The sequence below is a fragment of the Esox lucius genome, chromosome 10, assembly GCF_011004845.1.
Source record: "Esox lucius isolate fEsoLuc1 chromosome 10, fEsoLuc1.pri, whole genome shotgun sequence".
NCBI classification, from domain to species: Eukaryota; Metazoa; Chordata; class Actinopteri; order Esociformes; family Esocidae; genus Esox; species Esox lucius.
In genome coordinates this window covers 17,705,424-17,732,023 of record NC_047578.1, presented here as the reverse complement: position 1 = coordinate 17,732,023, position 26,600 = coordinate 17,705,424, and the positions used below count along the sequence as shown (strand labels likewise).

General features: G+C 40.3%; 1 protein-coding gene across 1 annotated transcript; it reads left to right on the top strand.

The window, feature by feature from the left end:
• On the top strand, positions 1-26,600 carry LOC105012712 (brevican core protein). The gene is made up of 14 exons (XM_029122949.2): positions 1-287; positions 8,085-8,164; positions 8,453-8,849; positions 9,930-10,104; positions 10,812-10,939; positions 12,079-12,372; positions 12,521-14,461; positions 14,724-15,704; positions 20,037-20,144; positions 20,723-20,881; positions 22,097-22,179; positions 22,695-22,839; positions 22,946-23,128; positions 23,795-26,600. The coding sequence occupies exons 3-14, from the start codon at positions 8,459-8,461 to the stop codon at positions 23,914-23,916; spliced, it is 4,710 nt and encodes a 1,569-aa protein (XP_028978782.2). The 5' UTR covers positions 1-287; positions 8,085-8,164; positions 8,453-8,458; the 3' UTR covers positions 23,917-26,600.

The window sequence follows — 26,600 nt, the reverse complement described above, 5'->3', positions numbered from 1 at the left end:
TGAGGAGAAAAAGTGTCCTGTTCAAGATTTCATATTAGCCATCAGCATCTCAAACTCCCTCTTTCTCACTGTCCTTTGCTGCGGGTCGGACGCACGCGTCCCACACCTGCATACAGCTCCCAGTATTCTTGCGGACCATCCTGTATCGAACGTCGCAGTAGGCAACCCGCATACACTGCACCAATTGACCGAGCCAATACTGACAAGACTTCACATTCATTCAACCCAAAAATAATATAAATCAAGGATTGGAAAACAGTAATCGAAATGTTTGTCAAAGGAATGCGGTAGGTGACCTTTTATTAATCTAATTGTAGTCTATTTAAGCAGATTGGGACCGATGACATTACAATCATTATAAAAAGTTTAGTTGGTTATGCTAGAACATATTTTACATTTAGTTTCTTCACTTGACCTACAAACAGACAGCACTTAAATGTGATATGTAGATGTCTTTAATTGCTTTCCTCCCGTGGTAGTACTTATTTAAAACGATTAAACGAGCTATATCAGGTCTACAAGCAGGAGTAGACCGCTATGGTTTAATTCATTTGAAACTCACCTGCGCACTATCTGAAAACAATGAAAACACTTTATTGTTAAGAACAATACCTTCCATACTTTTTTAAATAATGCATTATAATGCAGTATCTTCAAGATTTAGGATCCAGGATCCAGAAGCATTACTTGTTTCTTTTTATCTCTGCGATGTATTGTATATTTTAAGTTTAAACCAACTTGGCGGCACATGGGCTAAAGATGCTGCCTTTCTAAATAATTCTGGTGACAAAAGGCGTTTTTATGTGAAAATTTGACTTCAGATTAGGCTTTGAGGATCATCTTCTAAAGCTCTTGATTTTAAGCAACGTACAGTTGAAATCCCTTAGCCCTTTTTTAATGTAGATACCTAACCAAATTAAACAATCTACATTATCCATCCACACTTTTTGTGACTTTATTCCTCTAGTACTGTACCACTCCTACTGCTCAGTTTAGACAGGGTCATAAATAGAATCTCTCTAATTATTTTCTTTTTCTCTCTCTTTCTCTCCCTGCTCCCTCTCCATTTCTTTCTCTGCCTTTGGCTCGGGACACCCCCCTCACTCTCTGTTTCTTTTACTCTCTCTATCTCTACCCTCTCTAATGCAGTCTCTTAGTGGACCATGTTGCCTTTGGCATCACAGGCTAGAAGCATCAGTCTCAGTCAATGACATCAGACTTTCAGCCTTACAAGGAGCAAATGTGGAGGGACAAAACCCTCTCTTCATATTTCATTTTGATGGGATCTCTTTTCATTGGAGAGTTGTTGTTAAACCTTTTGATGGGTATTCTCTCAATTACTAACCATCTGACGACAAGCTATCTACAAGCTACTTTTTTGATCTTATTGGTTTGACTTCCACAGCAATGCTTTGGCACCTTAATCTAGTAGTACCAATAGAATCTCATGTTACAGGGAACGTCTCTACATCCCCTTACCTTATTACATTTGGTGCCTTAAAGGGATATTTTAGGATTTTAGCAATGAGGCCTTTTATGTCCTGAGATAAAAATGTACTCATAAATACCATTTAATGTCTCTCTATGTAGAAGTTGCTCATTGCTCTTATACTATTTAGCATTGGTTTGGCTTTTTTGAAGTGTTAAAAGACTGAAGCATTCTCAAAAACTCAGTACAATTTGGAAAGCCATCTAGGTGTGTCTTTCACATTACATACTTTGTAATTGTTCCACAGATGAAATGTATTACATCCCAGGTAAAAAGTTAGAGGAAAACAGTCCTGTGAAACCTCTAACCAAAAATAGTTTTATATATCAGGGGGACAATTACACAGTTGCAATTCTAAATACCAAGATGGCTTTCCAAGAAGTGTTGATTGTTTCTAAGTGGTCCAGACCAAGCACTGACTTACATTTGCTTGAAAAATCGGAGGCACGGTTTGATTATTGAGATCCATCAATGACTTTCTAGAAAATTTACCAAAAATTGATTTATATGAAATAAATTGTAGTTTAACAATGTAATTTTAAGGCAGTCAAGGGCCTGCGCTATGAGTGTGTAGTATTTCACTAGCTTCTGGAACTACCAAGTAGCTAGTGTAGGCTCTCACAATCTACTGAAACCATTATCATTCTCATAACTTCAGGGCCAATTTTAGCCAACTGAATGGGCCAGATGTGGTGTCAAACAGCTTATGACCTACTACTACTAGCCGGCATGTGCACAGGTATGGCTCAACCTTTGCAGAGACGTGCGCCTTTGCTATATAGCGCCCTTTCCAGTTGACTATTCGTCTCCATGACGTGTGGCACGCCAACAGGCGTGTTGCCAGTATTTGCATGCTTCTCGCACTCCGACACATTGTCTGTCTGTGTGAGCCGACAACTCCGCCCATTTTTCAGTTTCAGCACAAGCCTCTCATAAGTTTTGCGCACGGCCCTCACCACCTTGTAGCCACACAGTTTGTTGTCCAGATCCAACATAAGTCAAAACATGCGCTGTGGTCAACAAACAAACATTATTGCTGACATTCATTGTTAACTTGATGTTGTTGCATGGTAACACAATAAATTATGTGAATTCATGAGGTCAGCTGATATTCCAAAGGATTTTTACAAACGTCATCAATACTTTCTTAAAGACAGTTTCTGATGAAACTTTTGCTCTCAATCAAATTTAATTTTGAATCAATTACTTTAAACTCAGTAGTCTGATTGTGTAGTGGGGGCACTAGTGTGAGCTAAAGGAAATAAATAGATAGACACACATGTTAGAAAGGTGAATTTCTATTGAATCTCCAGCCCAAAGAAAATAATCCTGATCAGAGATCTTCACAACAGTGATATTGATCTCCCAGTAACATCAATAGTTCATTAACCCGAACGTTTGAATTACCTTACACAAACATTCCTCAGGTTATAATGCAAACCTACCGCACTGTGAAGGTAAGCTGAGCTTACTTATGGTCTGTGACTGTGGAAGAGAGTGAGCTGACTCTGGGGAGTTGAAGATTAACATTCACTAAAGGTAACAGACATGAGTGCATTAAGATCAATTGACTTCAGCACAACCCCATTTGTGAGCCAGTATCCCATATCTCCTTGAAACATCTTTAGAAAAAAGGTCACACTGACAACACATTCTGATTGGATGGCCTGAACGCCAATCATGTATGTGACATTGTAACTTAATCGTCACTCCCATGGTAGATGCCAAGGTTGGTTGCTTTCCGGGTGCCATACTGGGCTGTGAAAATATTTATGTGGGAACCCCATGGTATAAATGATGCTGTAGTTAAAGGGATATTTCCCCCAAATTAAACTTGATTTTACAAATCCATAGTGCAACCCACAGTATTTAGACCAATAGAAAATTGTGTGCCTGTAGAAAGTCTACACCCCAGAAGTCTTTCAATTGTTTTGTCTGAATTGCAAAACCAGTGATCAACCATCATGGAGCTCTCAAAGTAACCAAGAGATACATTTTTGAACATATACACATAATTTGATGGTTATCAATTGTTTTTAAAATGCCTTGAATATCCCTTGGAGAATTGTCAAGATGATTATTAAGAAGTGTAAGTGATATGACACCACCCAGACCCAGCCTAGATCAACCCTCCAAACTGGATGTAGAAGTTGGCGACTGATGAGAGGTGCTACCAAGAGACTTTGACAAAGCTATAGACATCCATGGCCATGACTGTTTAAATTGTGCATGTGAAAACAATATACCAAGCACTTCACAAATCTGGGCTATATTGTAGGATTCGGGTTTGACATTACACAAGATAGCCCACCTTGAACTCTTTTTGTGGTCTGACAAAACTTGATTTGAATGTTTTGGCCTAAATACATCCAGTGTTCCATTTGACGCACAACCCAACACAGCACAAACAACATCTCTGCTGTGAAGCATGGTGGTAGCAGCAGCATCATGTAATGGGGGTGTTTCTCATCACCAGGAACTGTAACACTAGTCAGGAAAGAAGGAAAATAGATGGAGCAATGCACAGAAAGGTATTTGTGGAAAATCTGTGGCTTGACTTGAAAATTGCTGTCCACGGACAGCAAACATGATCGAAACTTTAACTAAGAAACTTGATTGAATTTGAGTTTTGTAATGGAGAATTGTCAAATATTGTCCAATCTAGGTGTGCAATTTTGATAGAGACCTACCCCAACAGACTCTCTGATATAATTGAATCTTGGCCCAAAACATCTGGACTATGGTATGTAGAGTGTGGGGAAAAATATTTAAATATAACAAAATCTGACGGCCTGACATGACAAAATGAAAATAAACTTGCTTGTCTAGTCTTCAGTGATCAGTAAACAATTGTTAACTTCGACAAATAAGCTTAGGGTTAAGGAGGCTAGACTGATGATAAAGAGAAAAAGTCCTTCGAGACATTGAAACAAGCCATCAACAACCTGCAACACCCTCTTGTGTATCTGAGCCAGAAATTTCCTTTTGTAGTTTTCTATTAAACAACATGCGGATGTTGTGACTCACTGGGCCGTGCAGAGAATGCTAAAATCCTCTACTTTCCCCGTGACTTGCCTTCTCATCCAGGGAACCAGGACTCTGCACCCTCTTGCCTTTCATCTTACCCTGCAGGAGGCGAGAGCAGGCCCTGAGTGCACTTTGTTCCTCTGGCTCTCAGCACACAGCCTCAGGGACTGTGTGCTCCTATTGTAGAGTCCAGTAATGAACACATTATATAGACTAGCTAAGGATGGGTGACTATTGTATAAATGGCAGCCAATTCATATTTATTTCTATATACAAAGAAAGAAAATTAATTAATATTTTGATTGGCCTGTGGCTATGGATCTGGATCTCTCTGACCAAAAATCGTAAATCTAAAGTTGTGTTTTAGCCAAACATATGGCTACGTTTCTTATGATATACATTATTTGGTTATATTTCTTAAATAGTAAAAAAGGATAGTACTTTGCTTGCTTGTCTGCCATCTGCTTTGCAAATGCTTGCAATTATCATGTAAGTGCCAGACATTTTCATCAACAATTATTATTAGAATTTGCCATAATTCCACCTCTGAGTATCCACTTTGTAACTTCCGTTAACCAGAGTTTGACAGTGGGCAAGTTTGTTTTCCCTCCTCTGCTTCGTTTGTCAGTATTCAATAAAAATTCAGTAGAGGTCTGTATATATTCAGTAGAGGTCTGTATGGTTGTAAGACTATTCCTCAGATATTATGAAAAATGATTGGACCATTCACTCTAATATTTCTGCATAAAAATAGTCATATCATCGCTTTGTATTTTCATTAAAATGGAAACAGAGATCTTGTTAATTTAATGATCGCACTTTTACTGCATATTGTCCAATCAGGCCACAAATGAACAAACATTTTAACCTTGTAGCCCATCTTTGTGAACAATTGGACAAAATCATTGCACATTACAACGCAAAATGTCAATCCTTTTAGCCTGTAAATAATACAAAATATCATGGGAGGTGCAGCTTTTCTGTGGACATGGAATTGGTGTTTGTGTCATCTGTAGGCCACGCTTGAGTTCTATTCACCGTTTTCCTAATTAAAAAGCATAGAAGAGCCAAGAACCTTCTTCCTAAAAGACGGCACTAGAAACCATGCGTGACGGTCACCATCATCAGCTTGTTCACGTTACGATGGATACAAACTTTGTGTTTTTCTTATAGAAATGATACCTTTTGAGCCGTCCCTGAGTACTGTTCCCTTTAATGTGGTCATGCTTTTCTTGAAGTCCTGTTTAAGTGATTCCTATGGCTTTTGGCTTCCATTTTAGTGCCTCAAGAGAAGCGTGCCAGTGGCCTCTTGTCCTGTAATTTTCCCACGTGGATGTTTCAAAGGGAACTGGTGCAAAATGAACCCAGTGTGCAGCTGTCCCTTTGCCGGGGCGCTCGCCTTTGTAAGAGATCTTCTAGTCAGGAATACTGATGGATGCCTGTCTATGGAGCTAACCCAGCTGGCGGGAATACAAAAAACATTTATTTGGCCACAAGACAGTGCTATTTAAGACGACTCATTTGATAGACAGTACCAGCAATAATGAGACTAAAGGCCATGATAGAAAAAAACGGATGAACAGCCTGGGCACTGTGATCTTCGTGACGGTCTGGAAAACTGCCTTCTTAAATCTGCAGCTGTGTGGCAGGTCACTAATCTGTGTTCGATGGAATGCCAGAAAAAATTTGAGCAATAAGAAACACACACTGATACGGCAGATGAGCTCATGTACATAACTATATGCAATGAGCACTTTCCATTGCTATACATTATTTTGTTGATATGTTAAGGAATTGAATAATATGCACATCTCTATGTGTATGTAATTATCATGTAAACGCACAGATTTTATCACATTCTTTGAAGCGGTACTGAAATTCTTTGCATTTCATTTAACTCATCAGAGCATGAATACTGTTTTTGCAATACTCACACTGCCTATACAACCGCCATCAATGTAGGTATGGTACAAGAACTATCACACAGATAGTTCAGTGAGCTAAATGGTGTATTATAAACTGGTTGTTTTGAATCCTGAATGCTGATTGGCTGATACAGCTTTCGCACCTTTTGCCTTTGCGGCATCTAATTGCGTTGGTAACCAGTTTATAATAACAATAAGACATGTCAGGGATTTGTGGTATATTGCCAATATACCACGGCTAAGCGCTGTGTCCAGGTAATCTGCGATGCGTCTTGCCTAAGAACAGTTCTTAGCCGTGGTATATTGGCCATATACCACACCTCCTTGTGCCTGATCAACTACATGAATGAGGCTCTGTTTTGAGGGCGTCTGGAGCTAATTATGTAGGCTAGATGTGACCTCTGTGAAACAGACATAGTGTCAGAGATGGATTCGTTTGAATTTTAGTGACATAGAAATGTGCCATGTTAGCTGGGATTGGAGTGTATTGATTCTTATTAAACCAAGTTAGTTGAAACTCCAAAAGGCCAAAGGTGTCTAGGTATTGGAAATAACAGACTGGAAATTAATTACTATACCTCTTCTTATGTGGTAATCAGTGGTAATGGGGTAATATTTTTTTTGGAAAATGCAGTTTAGATGTATCAAGTATCAATTGAAATGGGATTCTATTGACTAAAACCATAATCACACACGCGTCACTTATATTTATTAATCTCTGGTGGTCTAGGCATTTGAAAAGTACCCCGTAACTATAAAGCTGTTGCCGTTTTCTTTCTGAAAAGAGGTTTGCAAGTTATTCGTTTTTTTAAATTTAAACATACTTTTGCTTTTTTAACTTTATCTTTTCATGAAAAGGACAAATCACAAATGTCTGCCCATATTTGTGTGAGATATAGATTCCAAGCCCCTCCTTCTTTAATAATGCCGGCTCTGTGAGGTGGTGTGAGGTCAGGAAGAGTGGCCTTCCATGTCTGCCGAGCTAATAACAGGGGCAGACTGGTGACAGGGTACTGGCCGGCAGCCCTTGGTTATGCAGACGTGTAATTTACTTTTGAGGTGATGAATCAATTGTGGTCAGGCGTGGATTTGCCGCCAGATTCCTTTTTGAGGTTGAGTTACTGCTCCTTTCTTGGCTGAATGTCCCGTATTAGGCTTTCATGTGCAAGATTATTTATTTTTTTAGTAAACATTTTTGAATTGTGACTGTTTAGTCTTTAATTTGTTCCCACAATTGCTCAGTTCACTAAACTTTCCCTGATTTCGGCTTTCCCCTATAGTTTTTATCATCTGTCTCTATTTTCCCACATAGCTCTCTCTGCTCTTTACATCCCTTTATTGATCCATTAGATCCTGCTTATCTCTTTCAATCTACTGGTTTACCCTCTGGCATTGATGTACCATTTTAATACTCATCTTTCGTCACCCTCTGTAGCCTCTCTTATACACTTTCAAATCATTGTATGAAGTTATTCAAAATAAGACTGAAATTAAAAAGAATACTGTAGTAAACATACAACGCTGTTTCTGTTGAAGTATAGATTGTTTCTTTAATGAAGTACAAATAAAGTATATACCACATTCACTTAATATCTAATGACCCATTTTGGTCCCAACTCACTCACACTACCTCTCTTCCACAGACCAGTAAGGCTCCTGTTCCTTCTGTGTGCAGTTTGGCATCTGTTCCTGGCCTTCCCAACCCAAACCTCATACATCAAAGGTACCGATCATCAAAAATATTTGGATGGCCTATCGTGAATTTGTATCCATTTGTATAATGAAGATATACGTGGATTATGCATATTTTTTTTTTATATTCTACATGTACCTGCTGTGCATTTGTTTTCCATTGTTTCAGAAATAAAACAGTTTTGCAGAAATTCCACTTTCATTTTCCATGAAATACAATAACTGCTTCAGAATGTCCTGAAAATGCATTCTTGGTCACAGCAGCTAATCCCCACTGACCCGGTAGGTTGTCATTTACTAACTCTTGCTCATCGTCTAGACCCGGATGATGTCCAACAGCTCCGTGTCACCGTCTCCAAGACGATCCCAATCTCCACTGCACCCCCTGGGCGGCTCCATCACAGTCCCCCTGTCAGGTGTCTCTGTCCACTGGACCTCCCCATCTCCTTTGACCCCTATCCCACCACGGGTCAAGTGGAGTGTGGTGCGTGACGGGGAGCAGGGAGGGAGACAGAGGATTCTGGTGGTGCGAGGTGAAAGGGTGAAGGTCAGTGAAGCCTATCGGCAGCGAGCCCAACTGGTCCGGTTTGTCGACTCGCCCGAGGACTTCTCCCTTTGGTTGCGGGATCTGCGATCCAGCGACACTGGGCACTATCGCTGCGAGGTACAGCAGGGTCTGGATGACTCCAATGACTTCACCCAAATCAAGGTCAAAGGTAACATTGAGCCATTTTCAATACCAATTCAATTGATACATTTTTTGCCGGACAGCATAAGCAGAGCTGGCTAAGAAGAGTCAATGTCTCTTACTGAGTGACTGACTGGCTGACTACCCCTTTTTAAATTGCGTAGTGGTTGGAGAAGCAGAGTTGTGCACTATACGTCCCAAGTTCATATCCCCTCGCAGGCAAAGCAAAGTATGCATTGTGAATTATTCTGTAACAGCTAATAAGCTGTTAAAACGGCCAGTGGCAAAAGCAATACAGTTCATAGACACTATTTCTGGTGGAGGTAAACTTAATAAGAAATGTAAGTCAATTTAACCCAATCCTCAATGGAGTCTAGCAACTGCTGAAACGTTTAATGCTGTGGCGTGGTGGTAAAGAATGTGCCTCTCATGTGGAAGACCTAAGTTCTAATTTATTGAGAGCAACATCGTTTATTAATTATTTCTGGTAGATTCCACGATTTTCTTGTCTTTCACTTGATGAAAAATGTAGTTTATCGTCGCCTTTATTGATAGTTATTGTATAAATGTCATTCATGAATCAAAGGAAAAAGTAAGTTGTTTGCCATGAGCCGAAAAAAAATATGTTCTTATGCCATGAAATGAAATAGCTTTGGCAAAACTCGCTAGCAATTGATAAATTCTTATGACTATTCCCATAAGTTAGTAGATACCGGTAAAGCTTACTACTGGCTGAAACGCGGTTAAATCGGCCATGGAAACGCAATTTGTGGGGGAGGTAACTTCGTAAGAAACTATAGTTAGGTTAATTGTATAAAATTTCATTCACAAATGGCCAATTAACTATTAAAACGGCAGTAACTAAGAGGATTTGTTCAGGTTATAGAGAATAGAGGGCTATACTGACAGCTGTCAATGTACAACTCCATGGTGTAGTGGTTAATTACCTTACACATGGGTGACCGGGTTGAATCTGGGGTAGCAATGTTTTTTATTGCGGGCTGGCTGAGCTAGGCTTGCCTGGTTTCTTGTTTCCTTCCGTTTCTTTTATTGTATAATGTGAATTGGAGCCTGTGCAATCTATATTTCTTTGTGTGTGTGTGTCTAGGAGTGGTGTTCCACTACAGACACGCCTCTGGCCGCTATGCATTCTCTTTCAATGAATCCCAGCGGGCGTGCGAGGGCATTGGGGCACACATTGCCACTCCAGACCAGCTTTTGGCGGCCTACCATGACGGCTATGAGCAGTGTGATGCCGGATGGCTTGCTGACCAATCTGTCAGGTAACCTCAGTATCCTATACTGTAATGCTATGACACATTGTTGAAAGTGCTAGACTTTGTTCTGCCTCCCTCAGTTATTAATGACATAGTACTAAGGTGTCAAGGTTATAGAATGTTGACACGGGGCAGCACTGTGCTAATTCACACGTTTAGACCACTGGGGTTTGGAGTTTGGCTCGCTCTGTGGTATGCAATACTATTTCACTCAACAGCTGTTGCCCTCCCAGACTGTGTTGATGGCAGATGAACCAGTCTCCTTCACCAGACCCAGTGTTACATAAGCTAGATTTCCTCGTGTATTTTTATCTCTGCTTTGTCAGTGGGTTACAGTATTCTTGTTTTGTCAGTGTTCTTTTCCATTTCTTGCCTCTACGTTATACTATGATTTGGCGAAGAGAGGCTGCAGATTGTATTGAAAGATGAATATTAAAATGGGAAGATTTAAACAGGGTCAAATAGACCAGCAATGAGATATAAAGATATAAAGGAGATGTATTTGGTTATTCCCACCCATATTTAATTATGAATGACTGACTGTAAATCACTTTGGATAAAAGCTTTAGCTATATTCCATTATTATTATGTTTAAGATAGCTATTTGGTCTCTGTTCAATGACTGATGCACCATAGGTAGCAGAGATGCTATGTTGTTATTTTACTATGAACCAGAAACAAGAATCAGTTTAGATTTTGTACCTATTTTGCAGATATCCAATCCAAGTTCCCCGGGAAGGTTGCTATGGTGACATGGATGGGAGCCCAGGAGTGAGGAACTATGGGACACTGGAAGCAGATGAACTGTTTGACGTGTATTGTTATGTAGAGCATATTGATGGTAAGAATTACACTGTGAATGGTTGTAAATGGTGTACATTCAATTCTATTCAGCAATTATGTTTATTTTTAAGTTTAAGAATCTTTAAGTGAAATGCAGTTTTCGATGTAATATCGCTATGCCAGATGCTTTGTCATAGTGACAATGTGTTCTGAAGGCACTCCACAATGATTCTGTTGGATACATCAAAAGTTGTAGGCTTGGAGGGCTTCTAGCGATTGGAACCTTGTCTCAGGGGCAGACATAGATTTTGGACACTCAAGTATTATATGTTTGGCAACCAATGGAAATGCATTGATAAAATAAGTTATATCTTTCAAAATGTATGATACCATAGGAATTTGCAAAACTGTGTATTTTACACATCTTTGAAAACCGATGCTATGTAACATATTTGCTGAAATCTATGATATGTTAGAGATGTTCAGAATGTATGATGTATTCTGTTAGGCTAGGGTTAAGGACCGAGTTAGGGATTATATTTTGTATTAGGTATTAAGGTTACAGTATCCTCCATTTTCCACTTACAGTTGAGGTAATGGTTATGTTTTAGGAAAGGCTAAAACAATATTTTAATCTCTCAATGAATTCAAATTCACTACTGCTGGTGTTGTCTGCAGCTAAACCATCCATCCACCCAGTGTCGGCCCTAGCCATTTGGGGGCCCTAAGCAACATTTTAGCTGGGGGCCCCCTCTCCTCTAGCGATCCAGGGCTCACAAGCAGTTTGGGGCCCCCTAGTGGTTGGGGGCCATAAGCAGCGGCTTATGTCGCTTATGCCTAGGGCCGGCACTGCATCCACCAGTGCCAAATTCCATTCCCTAGCAAATTGCCAGTCTATGTATCACTGCCCCTAGTGGCCAGACCAACCATTACATATTATACTATTTTGACTGTCACAGATGAGGCACACAATTTAAATAAATACACTTGACAGTATTTTCACAATGACAGGAACATAAAAATGCTTAATATATTCAAAGTAACAATGCATACTGTATTCAAAGTGAATTTCCCAACCATTTTTCCATGATTTCACCCTTTTGTATTTGACCAGATACTGTTGGAAAGAAGGATCTACGACATGAGTTTGGAATCTAATTTCAATTTGGAGTCTAACATGGGACCCTTTTTGTGCAGGGGAAGTGTTCCATGGCTCTGCCCCTCTGCAGCTTTCATTTGATGAGGCACGGGCCTACTGTGAGAAGGAAGGGGCGGAGGTGGCTACCACCGGGCAGCTGTACATGGCGTGGAGTGAAGGTCTGGACCGTTGCAACCCTGGCTGGCTGTCTGATGGCAGTGTGCGCTACCCCATCATCACACCTAGGGAGCGCTGTGGAGGGCCTCAGTCAGGGGTCAAGACCTTGTATCGCTACAGCAACCAGACAGGCTTCCCTGATCCATCCAGCCGCCATGATGTTTACTGTTTCAAAGGTCTGAGTCCTTTACTGGAGGAATTAATTGTATAGGTATTGTTACTGCAAGACTTCGGACTGCATACCATGGATTCTGCTGTGGTTTTATACTAGGAATGTGTTTATTTGATCTCTCTAAATCTTCTGTCTACCAATATTTTCATCAGGTAATGGGAATCCTCGCACTGCTGCCCCCATGGACTACATGGCCACAGAGCCAGAAGACATTGGACAAGATATTGTTGTTTTCATGGAGCCTGCTGAGGAGCTCCATCTAAGCCAGGCTGCAGAGCAAGTGGAGCGAGAGGCCCAGAGTGTTCTGGAATCCCTCCCTGTGTTCCAGTCAGCTCCAGCTCAGGAAAACTTCCAGGGGACTCCCGCTGATGCTGTGATTAGTACAAAAGTCCCCCTCGCCCAGTCAGCCTTTACCCAACACTTCCTCCAGGCCTCTGATGATACTCCATTTTCTATAAAAAATTACTATCATCCCCAGAATCCTACTTCCCTACCTAGCACCTCCAGTGAGCCAGACTCACTCCATGAAGAAGACTATAATTCCCAGAATTCTACTTCCCCAGCTAACACCTCCAGTTTGCCAGACTCACTTGATGAAGAAGATTATCATTCCCAGAATCCTACTTCCCTACCCAGCACCTCCAGTGAGCCAGACTCACTCCATGAAGAAGACTATCATTCCCAGAATTCTACTTCCCCAACTAGCACGTCCAGTTTGCCAGACTCACTTGATGAAGAAGATTATCATTCCCAGAATCCTACTTCCCTACCCAGCACCTCCAGTGAGCCAGACTCACTCCATGAAGAAGACTATTATTCCCAGAATTCTACTTCCCCAACTAGCACCTCCAGTTTGCCAGACTTACTTGATGAAGAAGATTATCATTCCCAGAATCCTACTTCCCTACCCAGCACCTCCAGTGAGACAGATTCCCTGCATGGAGAAGACAATCTTTCCCAAAATTCTACTTCCCTACCCAGCACCTCCAGTGAGCCACACTCACTCCATGAAGAAGACTATCTTTCCCAAAATTCTACTTCCCTACCCAGCACCTTCAGTGAGCCAGATTCACTCCATGAAGAAGACAATCTTTCCCAAAATTCTACTTCCCTACCCAGCACCTCCAGTGAGCCACACTCACTCCATGAAGAAGACTATCTTTCCCAAAATTCTACTTCCCTACCCAGCACCTTCAGTGAGCCAGATTCACTCCATGAAGAAGACTTTGACTCTGCACATTCTACTTCCCTGCCCAGCACCTCCAAAGTGCCAGGCTCACTCAATGAAGAAGACTATGAATCTCATCATTTTACTTCCCTACCAGGCACCTCTAGTTTGCCAGACTCAATTGATGAAGAAGACTATCATCCCCAAAATTCTACTTCCATACCCAGCAACTCGAGTGAGCCAGACTCACTCCATGAAGAAGACTATAACTCCCAGCATTCTACTTCCCTACCCAGCACCTCTAGTGAGCCAGACTCACTCCATGAAAAAGACTATTACTCCCAGCATTCTACTTCTTTACCCAGCACCTCCAGTGAGCCAGACTCACTTCATAAAGACTATCACTCTCAGCATACTGATTCCCTTCTCAGCACTACCAGCATGCTCGACGTCCTCCAAGGAAGCAACTCCAGTCTCAGCAAGCCTGAGACAGAAGCAAGCCCAGAATTTCCAGAGCCTTCCTATGAACCACATAGACATTACCAGTCAATGCCAGAGATGAACCAGGAGGAACCTGAATACCAGCAGTCAGGATCTTCGAAACATTTTCAGCCAATGCCAGAGACAAACCTTGAGTTGGATGAAGTGGAAGGCGACTACAGCACAACAGAAGGAAACCAAAGTAATCAGGAGAAAGCACGAGATACTACCGAAATGGCCTTTGACCCCATGGGGAGTTCTACAGGTGTACATAAACCAACTGCCGAAAGAATGCACAAAGAGGTGACCATGAGCGGGTCTGAGGAGACATCCATCTCAACCAAGTCTTCAGTAGAGCCTGATCCTCACCAAGCCCCGTCTACCCTCTACCCCCATGGGGAACCAAGCTCAGTGTGGTTGCCCTTAGATGGATCTGGATCCCAAGGTAAGGCCAATGTGCAGCCATTTCCTTTAACTCTATGGTACATGATAGCTTGCTTATTAATTAAGTGTAGTTTGATCTTAATCGAAATACTATAACAACCATTTAAATAATATATTTTTATTTGACAAATATGATATATTTTACAGATGTTACATCAATTTTACTCCTCCTTTTCTCAAATGCCATTTCTTATTGTAGAGCTGTGTAGAACTTGAGATGTAATAATCATGCAACAATAATGTATATTGCACCATCTTTGCAGAGTTAGACCTAGGTGTCCTCCACGAAATGCAAACAGAGAGATTCCCCACCTCCGAATACTCAACATCCAGCCCAGCACATCACATATCTGCCTCACCGGGTGCCACCAGCATCCCAAGTAAGCCGCAAACACACGTTCCGCATTCGAGCAGCAGCTCACTTGGACTGGATCATTCTGAGGAGCATGGACTGGAAGTGTTCTCGACAGCAGCTGTGCACTCAGCACCACCATATGGGACCTCACCGGGAACTTCCTCTGCTAGGCCAGAGGGAAGCACCAGTCTAGACGCTCAGGGTTACGTCCTTCCAGAGAGATTGGAAATTCCAAAAGAAGTAGAGCTGTCACCAGGGGAGTTGGATGAGGAGCACCTTGGGTCCGGAGGGGAAACAGTCACTACCGAGTCTTTAGACCTCTCCACCAACATCCAGCTGCTCCCTGAAGTAACTACAGTGGGCTATCAAACAACAACTATGTCCAGAACAGTTCTGCATCCCGGAAACACAGACCTGGAAGAAGACAAAAGTGGACAAGTGCGAGGCACTGATGAACCGTCCATCAGAAAAGAGGTTCTCCCTCTTGAGTCACAAACATCTAGCTGGGCCCTAAACCACAGCACCTCTGCACCTCAAGAGTTTCGGGATGATTTTGAATATAGTGGAGAAGCCTCTTCCCAGACAAAGCTTCTAGACTCTTCAGCGGAACCTGATGCGTTTGGTTCCGACTCCTTATCCACCTCAATTACGGATCCCACTGCAGCCACCATGTCCACATCCTCTGAGTGGGTCATGCAGACCGGGAGTCCTTCCACCACCTCCACTACACAAGATGTTCCCAAAACATCAGAACAAGAGAGGGTGACAGCAATTATGCCGCCCGTGAATCAAGGCCAGGCGGATCTGGAATTCGGCATCACTCAGCCACCCACGCTGCTCATCTTGCCCAATGAGAGGGCTGCCGTGGGCGGTGCCAGGAAGATTTCAGGTAACACTCGAGCCACCCTAACCAGCCTAACCGCCCTCCTCTTGCTGCTCAATGCAGCGATGCACTAAACCCTGGCCTCTCCCACCCCAAGCTGCCTTGCTCCATTTTCTGCAAACCACGCCCTCCCAACAGCTCCTCCCTCTTCGTCTGTCTCACTGTTTCTCTCAGCAGCCCACTCCCCTTTCTCCTCCTCCTCCCTCCTAAAGAGTACACTGCTCCTTATGATCCCCAAGAATTGGCCATTGACAGATATATGGGACAACTCCCCTTTGACCTTTGTCAAACAAACCTCTGTACGTTATGTTTTTTTCACTAAAAGATTGACTTCTGTGAAGTACTGTATTGCCCGGATGCACAATTTCTGTGAAAGAAAATTACAATGCTTGTTTGTCCTCCTGCAAGAGTGATGTCCAACTTGTTCTTTCACCTTCCTGAATGTTTCTCTATTGAAACAATTAAATTCCATTTACCTGGGCCTTGTATTAATTTGAGCACAATTCCAATTGAAAAACCAGTGTCATTTAACTGGACAAACATTTGTTATCTTCCTAATTTGTTAGCTCTAAATGTTGCAGCACTGTTTCTCAAAGGCAATGCCACTGACAATTGTTGGTAAAGAATACAGATATTATTGATTTATCACCACTGAAAATGATTGGTAAAGAAACAGATATTATTGATTTAATAGTAAGACAGTATCCCAGTTGGGTTGTACCACCAATTTGGTGCCTTTTGAGAAGCATAACATGGTAAAAAGAAAAAATACATTCTGTGAAAGCGCATTATGTTCAACTTAATTCACTTGTTTTCTTATCTAAATGAAAATCAATATGGTAAGTGCCTACAAAGTGCTAAATAAGGTAACAGGGTTGACAAGTTCATCGTAAATTTGCCATAAATGGAAACTTGTTGTGTGTAACCAGTAGTGGCAAGTGAATGCACCAGCTCAGTTTTCTTCCACAATAAATAATAATAATTGATGAAGGCATAATGGAATATTACCTTGTAACCTCGATTTTACTTTATGATTTGATTAGTAGGTTTATTTTGAAAAACCTGCCAACAAGTTGTCTCAACTTTAAGTCAGGTAGATTTCTACACCAATAAATCCTCAAGTAATAACCAACTTTGGAGTAGGTTAACTCAAAACAGAGCCAGGACTTGATGACCAATTAATTCTGAAGATGACAGAATAAAAAATGGATCAAGTGGTTTGTGTGAAAATAAATTCAAATGATATATGAATAACTTGGAACTTTTGTAGGCTAATGAGAAGTGAGACGCATAGCCGTTACAATCCTGCTAAAGTTAGCAGCCAGTGAGGATGCAATGTTTACCGTCGTAGTAGAATGTAAATCTTACAAAAAAAAGGCTACCTTTACATAAACCAGGAGTTAATTGAACTTCTTTCATAGGTACCATTCAGATCTGCAACAAGATGTTTCTAGCTAGTGTAGCTATCTCTCAGTCCTCAAATTTTTTGTTGGATGTATATGTTCATCAGTGTTTTCCAGTGACTCCAGTCCCAAGTTTCCAGTGACTGTCATGATTATTTACATTTTCCAGTAACTACAATTTCCAATTTACTGCTATCTGTTGATTACCTGATAGGGAATATCTAGTCAATGATTGTGTAAGTAATTCACCTGGCTCAAGACACTAGGACAGACCAAGAACATTTAGGCGCACATTTTAATGCCATAGGGCGGACAATTTCCTTTATGTTTAGACAATGTATGTAATGAAATGTTGCAATGGTGCCATGCCCCTTCACAGCAAATAGCTGGCAAAGCAATCCATGCACTGGGCAAAATCCCCTTGGGCTCTGAGCTGCTGCTGGTAGAATAGTGGTTAAGTAACCAAACTGCTTGTTTTATAATACATCCACTAAGCTAAATCATTTGAAAAACTTATTTTTGAAAAACATCTCCCCAATTTGGTGGTAACCAATTTGTAGTGAAATCCCTGCTCCATTGCAGCAACTCCCAGTGAACTTGGGAAGGTCAATGTTGAGATATGTCTTCTGAAGCACATTCATTGCCATTCTGTTTCTTATCACCCCACTCACAAGCACCCAAGCCTCCACAAGGTGGTGGCAGAACATCATGAGTCAAGGCAATCCAATTCAATGACCAACTCCGGATGTTGTTACCCACTTATAACCACCCTTTATGGGAGGTTATAACCTGGTCTCCTAATGATCTGGCTAACATTGAGGAAGGATGTATTTTCAACATCTTTTCAATGTATTGTGCTAGAATGGCATTTATTTTAATTTACCACAGTTTTATTGGCATTTAGAAAATAATCCATTATTTTGTATATATTTATTTAACAAAAAAAGTATGTATTTGACAAAACATTACACATTAATTTGGATATGATATATGTAACTGCAACTGATCACATTGCAAAATGTTGGCATTTAAGCCAAGCCATTATTCGTATTTTAAATCAGATTTTATTTAGATTCTCCATGCCTCATCAAAGTCCATTTACATTTCTATTGGTGCATTTTCAATTAATTTTTTTAAATAACAAAAGGCACTCTTTTGTGGAACGACCCAATGACAAAACCATTGGCTTTCTTCACAAAACCAATTTCTTCTTAAAATATGCACTTTTTGTGGAATGACCCAGTTACAAATTGAATTTGTAAATAGATAGTATAGTAAAGTCATTTCTAGTGACTCAATAATAGATTTTTGGGTTCTAATTGCCTGTAAATGACATCTATCAGGATATTTGTAATGTTATTTGGGGTAAAAATGTCTGTAATGTCCCAGTGTATGATGACAATGAGTCGTCTAAGAGCGTTAATCGGTTGAGGGTTGTGGGTTTGACTTCCCCTGAGGACATGCATGGAAAGGTATACACTCACTACTGTACGTTGTTGATGAAAACTTCTGTTAAATGATTAATGAAAGAATGACAATGACTACGTAGATGATGGTCAGATCATAGTTTATTAAAATAAATAAAAATGTAATGAGTGAGAGTTGCAAAATACAAAATGGAAACTATTAAGGCTATTTTGATTGTTTTGTGCTAAATTAAACTGTTGTGGGATGACTAATTGCATGTCATCTAATCTAAAATGGGTCTTTGCAGATTGTGATTGTATTACTGGAGAGAGAAACAGCATCTCACAAGCACAGCTAACAGCATGGATTATCTTTTAAACATGTGTGCTTTCTCCTTTAAGAAATTTAAGAAAAACATAAAAACACTAAACCAAAGGAACATAAACCTGTTGGATGACTTGCACATAACTGTATAAAATATTACATTTGCTGTCTCATTTTAGTAAATGTGCTTTTACCCAGAGAAATAACCATTAAAAGTGAAAATCTAAATTAGAGGACATGGCCTTTCATTTTCGGTTTACTTTCTCACTGGTGCTTTACCTTTCCCACAGATTAGGTAGAAGCTGCCCTATCCACTGGTAAAGAATCAGCATTTTTCATCCACCTAATTGCTTAATAAGTAGGGGTAGGTTTAATTGGAATCTATATCTGTAGTTAAGGGCAGCTTCTACTGAAAGCTTGCAATTGAGGTGGTGCCACATGCTGGCAGGTTTTGAGAGTTTTATCAACTAAATGTGAAAACTTTGATGCAATCTAATGGCTGATTTGTATGTTTATCAAATGGGAAAAAGTGTCCTAGTTCATTCTTTTTTATAATTAAGAGCAAAACGATCACTGTCCTATAGTCATATGCAAAGTACATGGTGACATCAACATTGGAGCACACACATGTATAAGTGTACCCAATAGAAACATGAAGAAATATTCATTATAGGTCATCATTTGCAGTTAAGACAGTACTACTAATTAAATTGTGCTCTGTCACGTTGCCGTCATCATGATACATTTCTAATTATCACAACCCTAAAATCCTAATCGAAATGATGACAGAGTGGGCAGAAAAACTGACATTAAGTAAATACTTGAACTGGGGGATTGTGGGTGGGGCAATCATTCAAGGTTACAGCTGTATATTCAGCAATGCAAGCAAGGAGTATGGTCACACTGAGTCAACTGACTGTAATTATTTGGCGGACTGCAAACTGGCCCTCACCTATCTTGGTCTTTCTTTACATGATCTCTAAACTCCTTTGAGTTCTACTCCGATCATTATACTCCCATACAACCAAATCTTAGATTGTTCTCTTTCTCCTACACATCAGGTGGCTTTTAACACATAAGGCTGGAATATAACTCTGTTGTTTCATGCAGTTTGCTAGTGTGCTCCGTCATTTTTACCTAAAGTAGGCGACACACTTCATATGGTTCTCAGAGCTGGCAGGACTGGCATCTTGCTGTGTTTCAGATGCTTGTCTGGTGGACCCCTGCGCTAACGGTGGCACCTGCGTTGAGGTGGGTGGGAGCAGCAGATGCCTCTGTTTGCCCAGCTACGGAGGTGACCTTTGTCAGACAGGTGAGCTGTGACGCCGCCAAGAATGCTAATACGCAGTATTCTTATGATCTACCAGACGGCTAAGAACTGAAGCGCTAAAGTCAAGCTCAGATGAGTGGAGCTCGTTGAGTCAAATTCCAGTCACATTCGTATTAATCAAAAGATAAACTCGGCCCAAACATGAACAATGAATGTACTGGTCCTTAATGTTTTGTTGTTGTTTTGTAAGTTTGACATTTGTCTAGTGTAGTAGTAGTATCTTATAATCATTGAAATGACTGCTTGACTATGACTTTTAGAGTGTATAGAACTCAAAGACCCTATTGGGCATAGGACAGAAAATAGTATCAATAGTATCACTGTGCATGTCTCTTCAAGCTTAAATTTGTTTGTCAAAGTCAACAGCTTTTATTGCCACTGTGTTTTAGATTAAATTCCAATTTGATCTTCCAGCAGTTTTTCTTAAGACCAACCCGTCACTGTCTTAGATGTTTAATGGTCAGAAATGCTCAGTGAATCTTTCCCTCTTAATTATTCAGTTATGCCATATGAAAGAATGAAATGTAATGCATCTCTTACTCTCTCCTGATACCTCTTAGACCTGGAGCAGTGTGAGGTTGGCTGGCAGAAATTCCATGGAAACTGCTACAAGCACTTCACCCAGCGTCTGAGCTGGGAGGTGGCAGAGCAGCACTGCCGAATGGTCGGGGGCCACCTAATGTCTATCATGACGCCTGAGGAGCAGGACTTCATTAACAGTACGCTTGGAGTGGCAACAACAAGCCATCAAACTTCATTATGCCACCTTTCGGCTTTCAACGGATACTTCAGGATTTTGGCAATGAGGCACTTTATCTACTGCCCGAGTCACATTAACTTGTGAACGTTGTTTCTGTATCTCTGTATCAAGGGAATTAGGAATAAGGAATGCCAAGTAGTGTAAACACATTGAGTGGACTCCCAGTTTCTGTGCTAATACTATTTACAGTAACAATTGCGCTAGTGCAGGTTTGCAAAAAAACATTTTTACAGTTCACAGAGAAAAACCAAAGTATCCATGAGCTAATCTGACATATTGGAACTCAAAAACGTAATATTTCTCTTTCTTCAGAAGATTAATGTTCCTGTCTTAGATCAGACAGCACTGCACTGATAGGCCTCTCATTGGACAACCCACTTCATCATGTAAAATTAGCAAGTTGAAAAAACATTTCTCAGTTATCAATTCTTTAGCTAGGTTTTCTATGTGTGTAGCTCCGTGTGTTGTATTTCACATAGCTAGCTAGTTAGCAAATCTCTGAACCGACTAGAGTGATGCTAAAAGTGCTAAATACGTACTGCAATTCCAACCACAGAATTATTCTCTTTTATTTTGAGTCTCAAAAAGGATATTTACCTTCCCAATAGCTGAATGTTTACTTACTATTATTCAAATTCTATTTTTAAGGTTACACATGTATTAATATTAATATTAATATATATTAATATTATTCCAAACACACAATGAAAATCTCCACTGTAAATCTGTCTACATATTGAACTTTGAAGTTGCTGAAGGGCCAGTCACCTTGGCAGGATTGGAATATTGGCTAAAGATACCCGGTACGAAGACAATGCTAGATAGAATATGATAGCAGAATAAAGGAATTGAAGGAAATTAGCTATGAAACATTTATCTTCATGTCAATATGTATGCCGTACAATAGCAGCTAATGATCTTTGAAACTGCAGCAAAAATAAAAATCTCATGGCATAATGTAACACTACCATAAGCACATTCTTCAGAAATATATCCCAGAAAACTGTTGCACTGGAGCCCCAAATATGATAGTCTAGCCTTGTGACCAGGTATTTCGAAATATTTGCAGTGGAAGCACAAAAACTTGGGCGTAATCTAGAATGTCTTAAAAACATCTAAAGTTCAAAACCTAGGAAACGTGAAAATTTTATTTAATTTCTTATTCTATTTGCAGATAACTATAAGGAGTATCAGTGGACTGGACTGAATGACAAGACCATCGAGGGGGATTTCCGTTGGTCTGATGATAATCCATTGGTAAGTCCAGACAAATTGGTTAGACCAAACAATACTGTCAATACAGATGTAAATGCAGAAACAAATCACTGGATACAATTCAGTGGCACCCATCCCATTTCAGAGAAATGATTTGGACAGTCATTTTTATATCTGGCAATGTAGCCCTCTGAATACAGTCTATCATCAGTTACAGGTGACATAGGTGTTTGGTAGTAGAATAGCTATCTGTCATCAGCTAAATTGCTGACTATCAGTTAGCTATAGCAGAAGTTTCCTGTACATAGATGGACTAAGGAAATCTGTACAAGTAAGTATTTTGAGTATCCCGTAAATAGTGAACACAGTTTATCCTAAGTTTGCAATACATGCTATTAGTAACTACGGTTAATGACAAGTCCATGAATGTCAAGCAATGGGTGAAGTCTCCAGCATAGTAGCGTCGCTACACAACATCACCAGACATGAAACATTAGCTTCCATGCTTATCGTGTAAACGACAACAGCTAACTGACACCTTCCTTCCATCTTTGCAGCTCTATGAGAACTGGTACCGGGGCCAGCCTGACAGTTACTTCCTGTCTGGAGAGGACTGTGTGGTAATGGTGTGGCATGATGCCGGGCGCTGGAGCGATGTGCCCTGCAACTACCACCTGGCCTACACCTGCAAGAAAAGCACATGTGAGTAATGGACCCAATTTTTGCTACAAACTGATAATTTACCATTTCCTTTACCAACCTGCCACTACCTCAATAGATTTTAATGCTAAGGTTACTCCTCCCACAGCATCGTGTGGCGTGCCCCCTAAAGTTCAAAATGCATCTGTGTTCGGCAAAATTCGCAAGAGATATGAGACAGACATGGTTGTTCGCTACTACTGTGGCCAGGGATTCCAGCAGAGACTAAACCCTCTGGTCAAGTGCTTGCCCAGTGGTCAGTGGGAGGAGCCCCAAATCCTCTGCATTCCTGGTAAGAATAGTTGACCACCTCAACTCTGTCTACTCCACATCCATTTTCCATGAAAGGTATCATTTAGCTAAAAGAATCAGGTAACTACAGAAAAGCAAAAATAAATGAATAACTGAAAATCATGAGTTAGTGTGTCTGTGACACTGGTTCTTTTAAATAATTGTGATTTAGTGTACCTCTGATTTTGAGTGCACTCTGTTTCTGGGGGGTAACATCCACTGTATTTTTGTGTGAAGCTGTTGACAAGTGCGTAGTACTTGAGTTTAAAAGGTAGATTTTACTGCAGGTTTTTAAAACTTGCATTAAATGTCCAAATTTGCCTTTCATAGAATCCAGGCCCGAATGTAGACACTAACATTGCATTGCCAACCAATGCTAGCTGCTAAACCAAGCAGTTTTCTCAGCCTGGAGATAAAAAAAAAAAGAAATCAGTGTACATTTTATGCTTTGTTTCTGAACAACTCGTCAGGAATCTGACTTTCACAGTTTACTCGCGTTTTATGCTAAATTGGAGACTGTGGGAAACAGATGAATGAGACTGAAATAGCAGTGGAATGAAAGTCCACCCATTGTGCAGCAGTGTATGTGCACCGTGGGCACTGGCTTAAACCACTAGACCACACTCGACCACTTTACTATCAACTTTGTACTGGGGTTTCCTTTCAGCGGCAGGAAGCACAGGACGCACCGCAGGAGTGACATCACCGGCCTTAATAAGCAAGGAGCTGGCTGATGAGGAAGCCCGAACAACAAAGCCTCAGTACTGGGACATCAAGTGGAATTTATAAGTTGGATACCTGGTCCCAATACACTTTAAGAGTTGTGTCTTCCTAATTTCCTTTCCTCATTCACCTTGGATGTGTGCTCAACTGGTGAAAGAAATAGGGTGATCATGAAGGAAAGGTGACAGGGAAAGAGTATTGGGACACAGGGTCAGTCAGAAATAACCTCTTACATTCCAACTCTCCTCCCCCAAAGCACATCGATCTGAATCTGTTGTTGTGATAATCTGGGTTTAAGGGTCTATTGTAGCCTTACATACGAGGCTGCACATTATATTACTATAATCCATAACTTCTTGTCTTCAAGTTTTAAAATAGGTTGAAAAGATGAAAACATCTGAAATAACCTTATAACCTCAGCTGTGGTAAACCTTGACAGATCACTTGGGTGCCCTTTACCACTGGATTCAGTTTGGTTCAGTTTGTAGAAAATGTTGGTTTAGATAGTTTCTTTAGAGAAAACCATGCATTGTACAATCAAGAAGATCGGAAAAGAAGTAATGTATTATAGAAATGCCTTCAAAATAACAGGATTTTGGATAACGGGTAAGCTTAAAAACCTTTCACCAAAAATTTTCAGAGCTCCACCATGTAGTGCATTAGCATGAGTTACTGTAGGTTACATTTGATGTGCAGTTTCCAATGTAGGGTTAGGTTACTTGCTGGTTTTAAACAGGCCTCAGCACATTAATGGTGTTCAAAGATCTTATCTTCATAGTTTATACATGTCAGTAGTCAATCAGTGTTTAATTAATATTAAATCAAAACCACCCATCATATATTCAATTACAGCTGGTCTGTTTGTAATTCCATTTCCTCAGACTGTCTTTTCATCCAGACTAGTCCTACTTCAATACCACTACTCTAGTATCAGATGGCTGGGTGTGGCAACTACCTACAGTGGGTGTGGCTACTACCTATGAGAGGGCTAGGTGTGGCTTCTACCTACAAGTAGGTGTGGCTACAACCTATGAGAAGGCTAGTTGAGGCTCTACCAACTTATGGGTATGGCTATGACCAGATTGCTGAAACCAATCAAAATGTTTCAAATCCTTGAGTAGACTGAACAAAAGTATTTGAAATAGAAACAATTAAAAAATCCCTACACTCCTCAAAATGCATATCCATTTTGGAATTTTGCTTTATTTCCATCTCGGTCATCTCACACCATAGGCCTTCTTAGACTTTTGTCATCAACAGACTTAATAAAAAACATGGTGCTTACTCCCTTGCTTTTGATACATACATACATGAATGACATAAACACATTTTTATATCATAAAGAAACAAAATGGCACATTTGGGCTTTAGGAACTCCAAACCAAGTATGTTTATAATGCCATTAATGAATAAATTCCACTAATGAATAAGAAGAATAAACATGTTACTTTGGCTTACTTTTCAAGATAATTCATTCGGTTTCTATTTTATACCAGGATGATATATTTTTATATTAACATACAAGGATAGTGCCAAAATAAACTGAACACTTCAATAAATGTGTGATGCAACGTGTGGAAGTAACATTCATCAGCTTAGGGTCATTTATGAAAATTCTGAAGCCCAGTTTCCAATTATTTTGGCTGCCACGGTTAGAAAAGAGATCTCAGAGTCTGTACATTTTGACCGAATTCTAACACAGCTTTTTGCCTCTGCTGACACTTCCAGCAATGGTACAAGGGTGCTCCTAATTCTCCTTATTCTGAATAAGACTTTGCTGTCACAAACAATTGCATATAACAACTATCAAACAGCAATAGCAGTGAATCCATATACAGTGAAATTGTGGTACAGTGTTAAGAAGACAAAGAAATATACCAAACTAGTTTTGTAAGATTACAAAACTACTTGCATGTAGCCGACCAAAAGGCTCTCCTGCCTGACGGATCCTGTTGTCGAGATAAAACTGCCGGGAAAGGAACGGTCACTGTACAGCGGACCGTAACATGTTTTGCATGCTTGCTATGGTTCTTTACTAACGTAATCCGTTTCTGCCTGATTTCTGTTTTTTTTGGGGGCGAAACTGAATAAAGGCACTTTGCTGTAAGTTGTATGCCCACGGTGACAAAGACAGTGTCTGAAGATGAGATGTCAACTGAATGTGCGGCATGAGGCAAAAAGGTTTTCGCATTGGGAGAAATCAAGTGTGCAAAATGTTTTTTATTGCTGAGTGTCAACATTCTATGTATACTCTGTGTCCACGGAGTCCCAGTCAAACAGTCTCAACCCAATTAACACTCATCTGCAATTCTGCTATTGAATATGAGACACACTTTCACCAAAACACCACTGATGGAATAGTGCCATATCCCTTCTACAGAGTTGCAGATACTCATAGAATCAATGCCATGCTAGCAGTTCTGACAGCTCATGGTGGCCAAACTCCCTATTTTAATACTTTCGGTTGGTGTTTCCTTTATTTTGGCAATTACCTGTATCAGTTATATTGATTTGAAGTCATTTGAAAGTAAGGTTTAGTTGCTGTCATCATAGATGCCCTACACAATATACTGACATTTTTCTATGAAAAGCTTTATGTTGTAATAAAGTATTTGTAGAATAAATTAATGACCCAGTATTAACCACACAGCCATTACTGTTAATGTTATTTGTTTATTCTTTCATTGTTAGAGTGATAGTGATAGTCTTCCTTTCTAAACCAACTAAAATAAAATGAGAAGGTTCTGGGA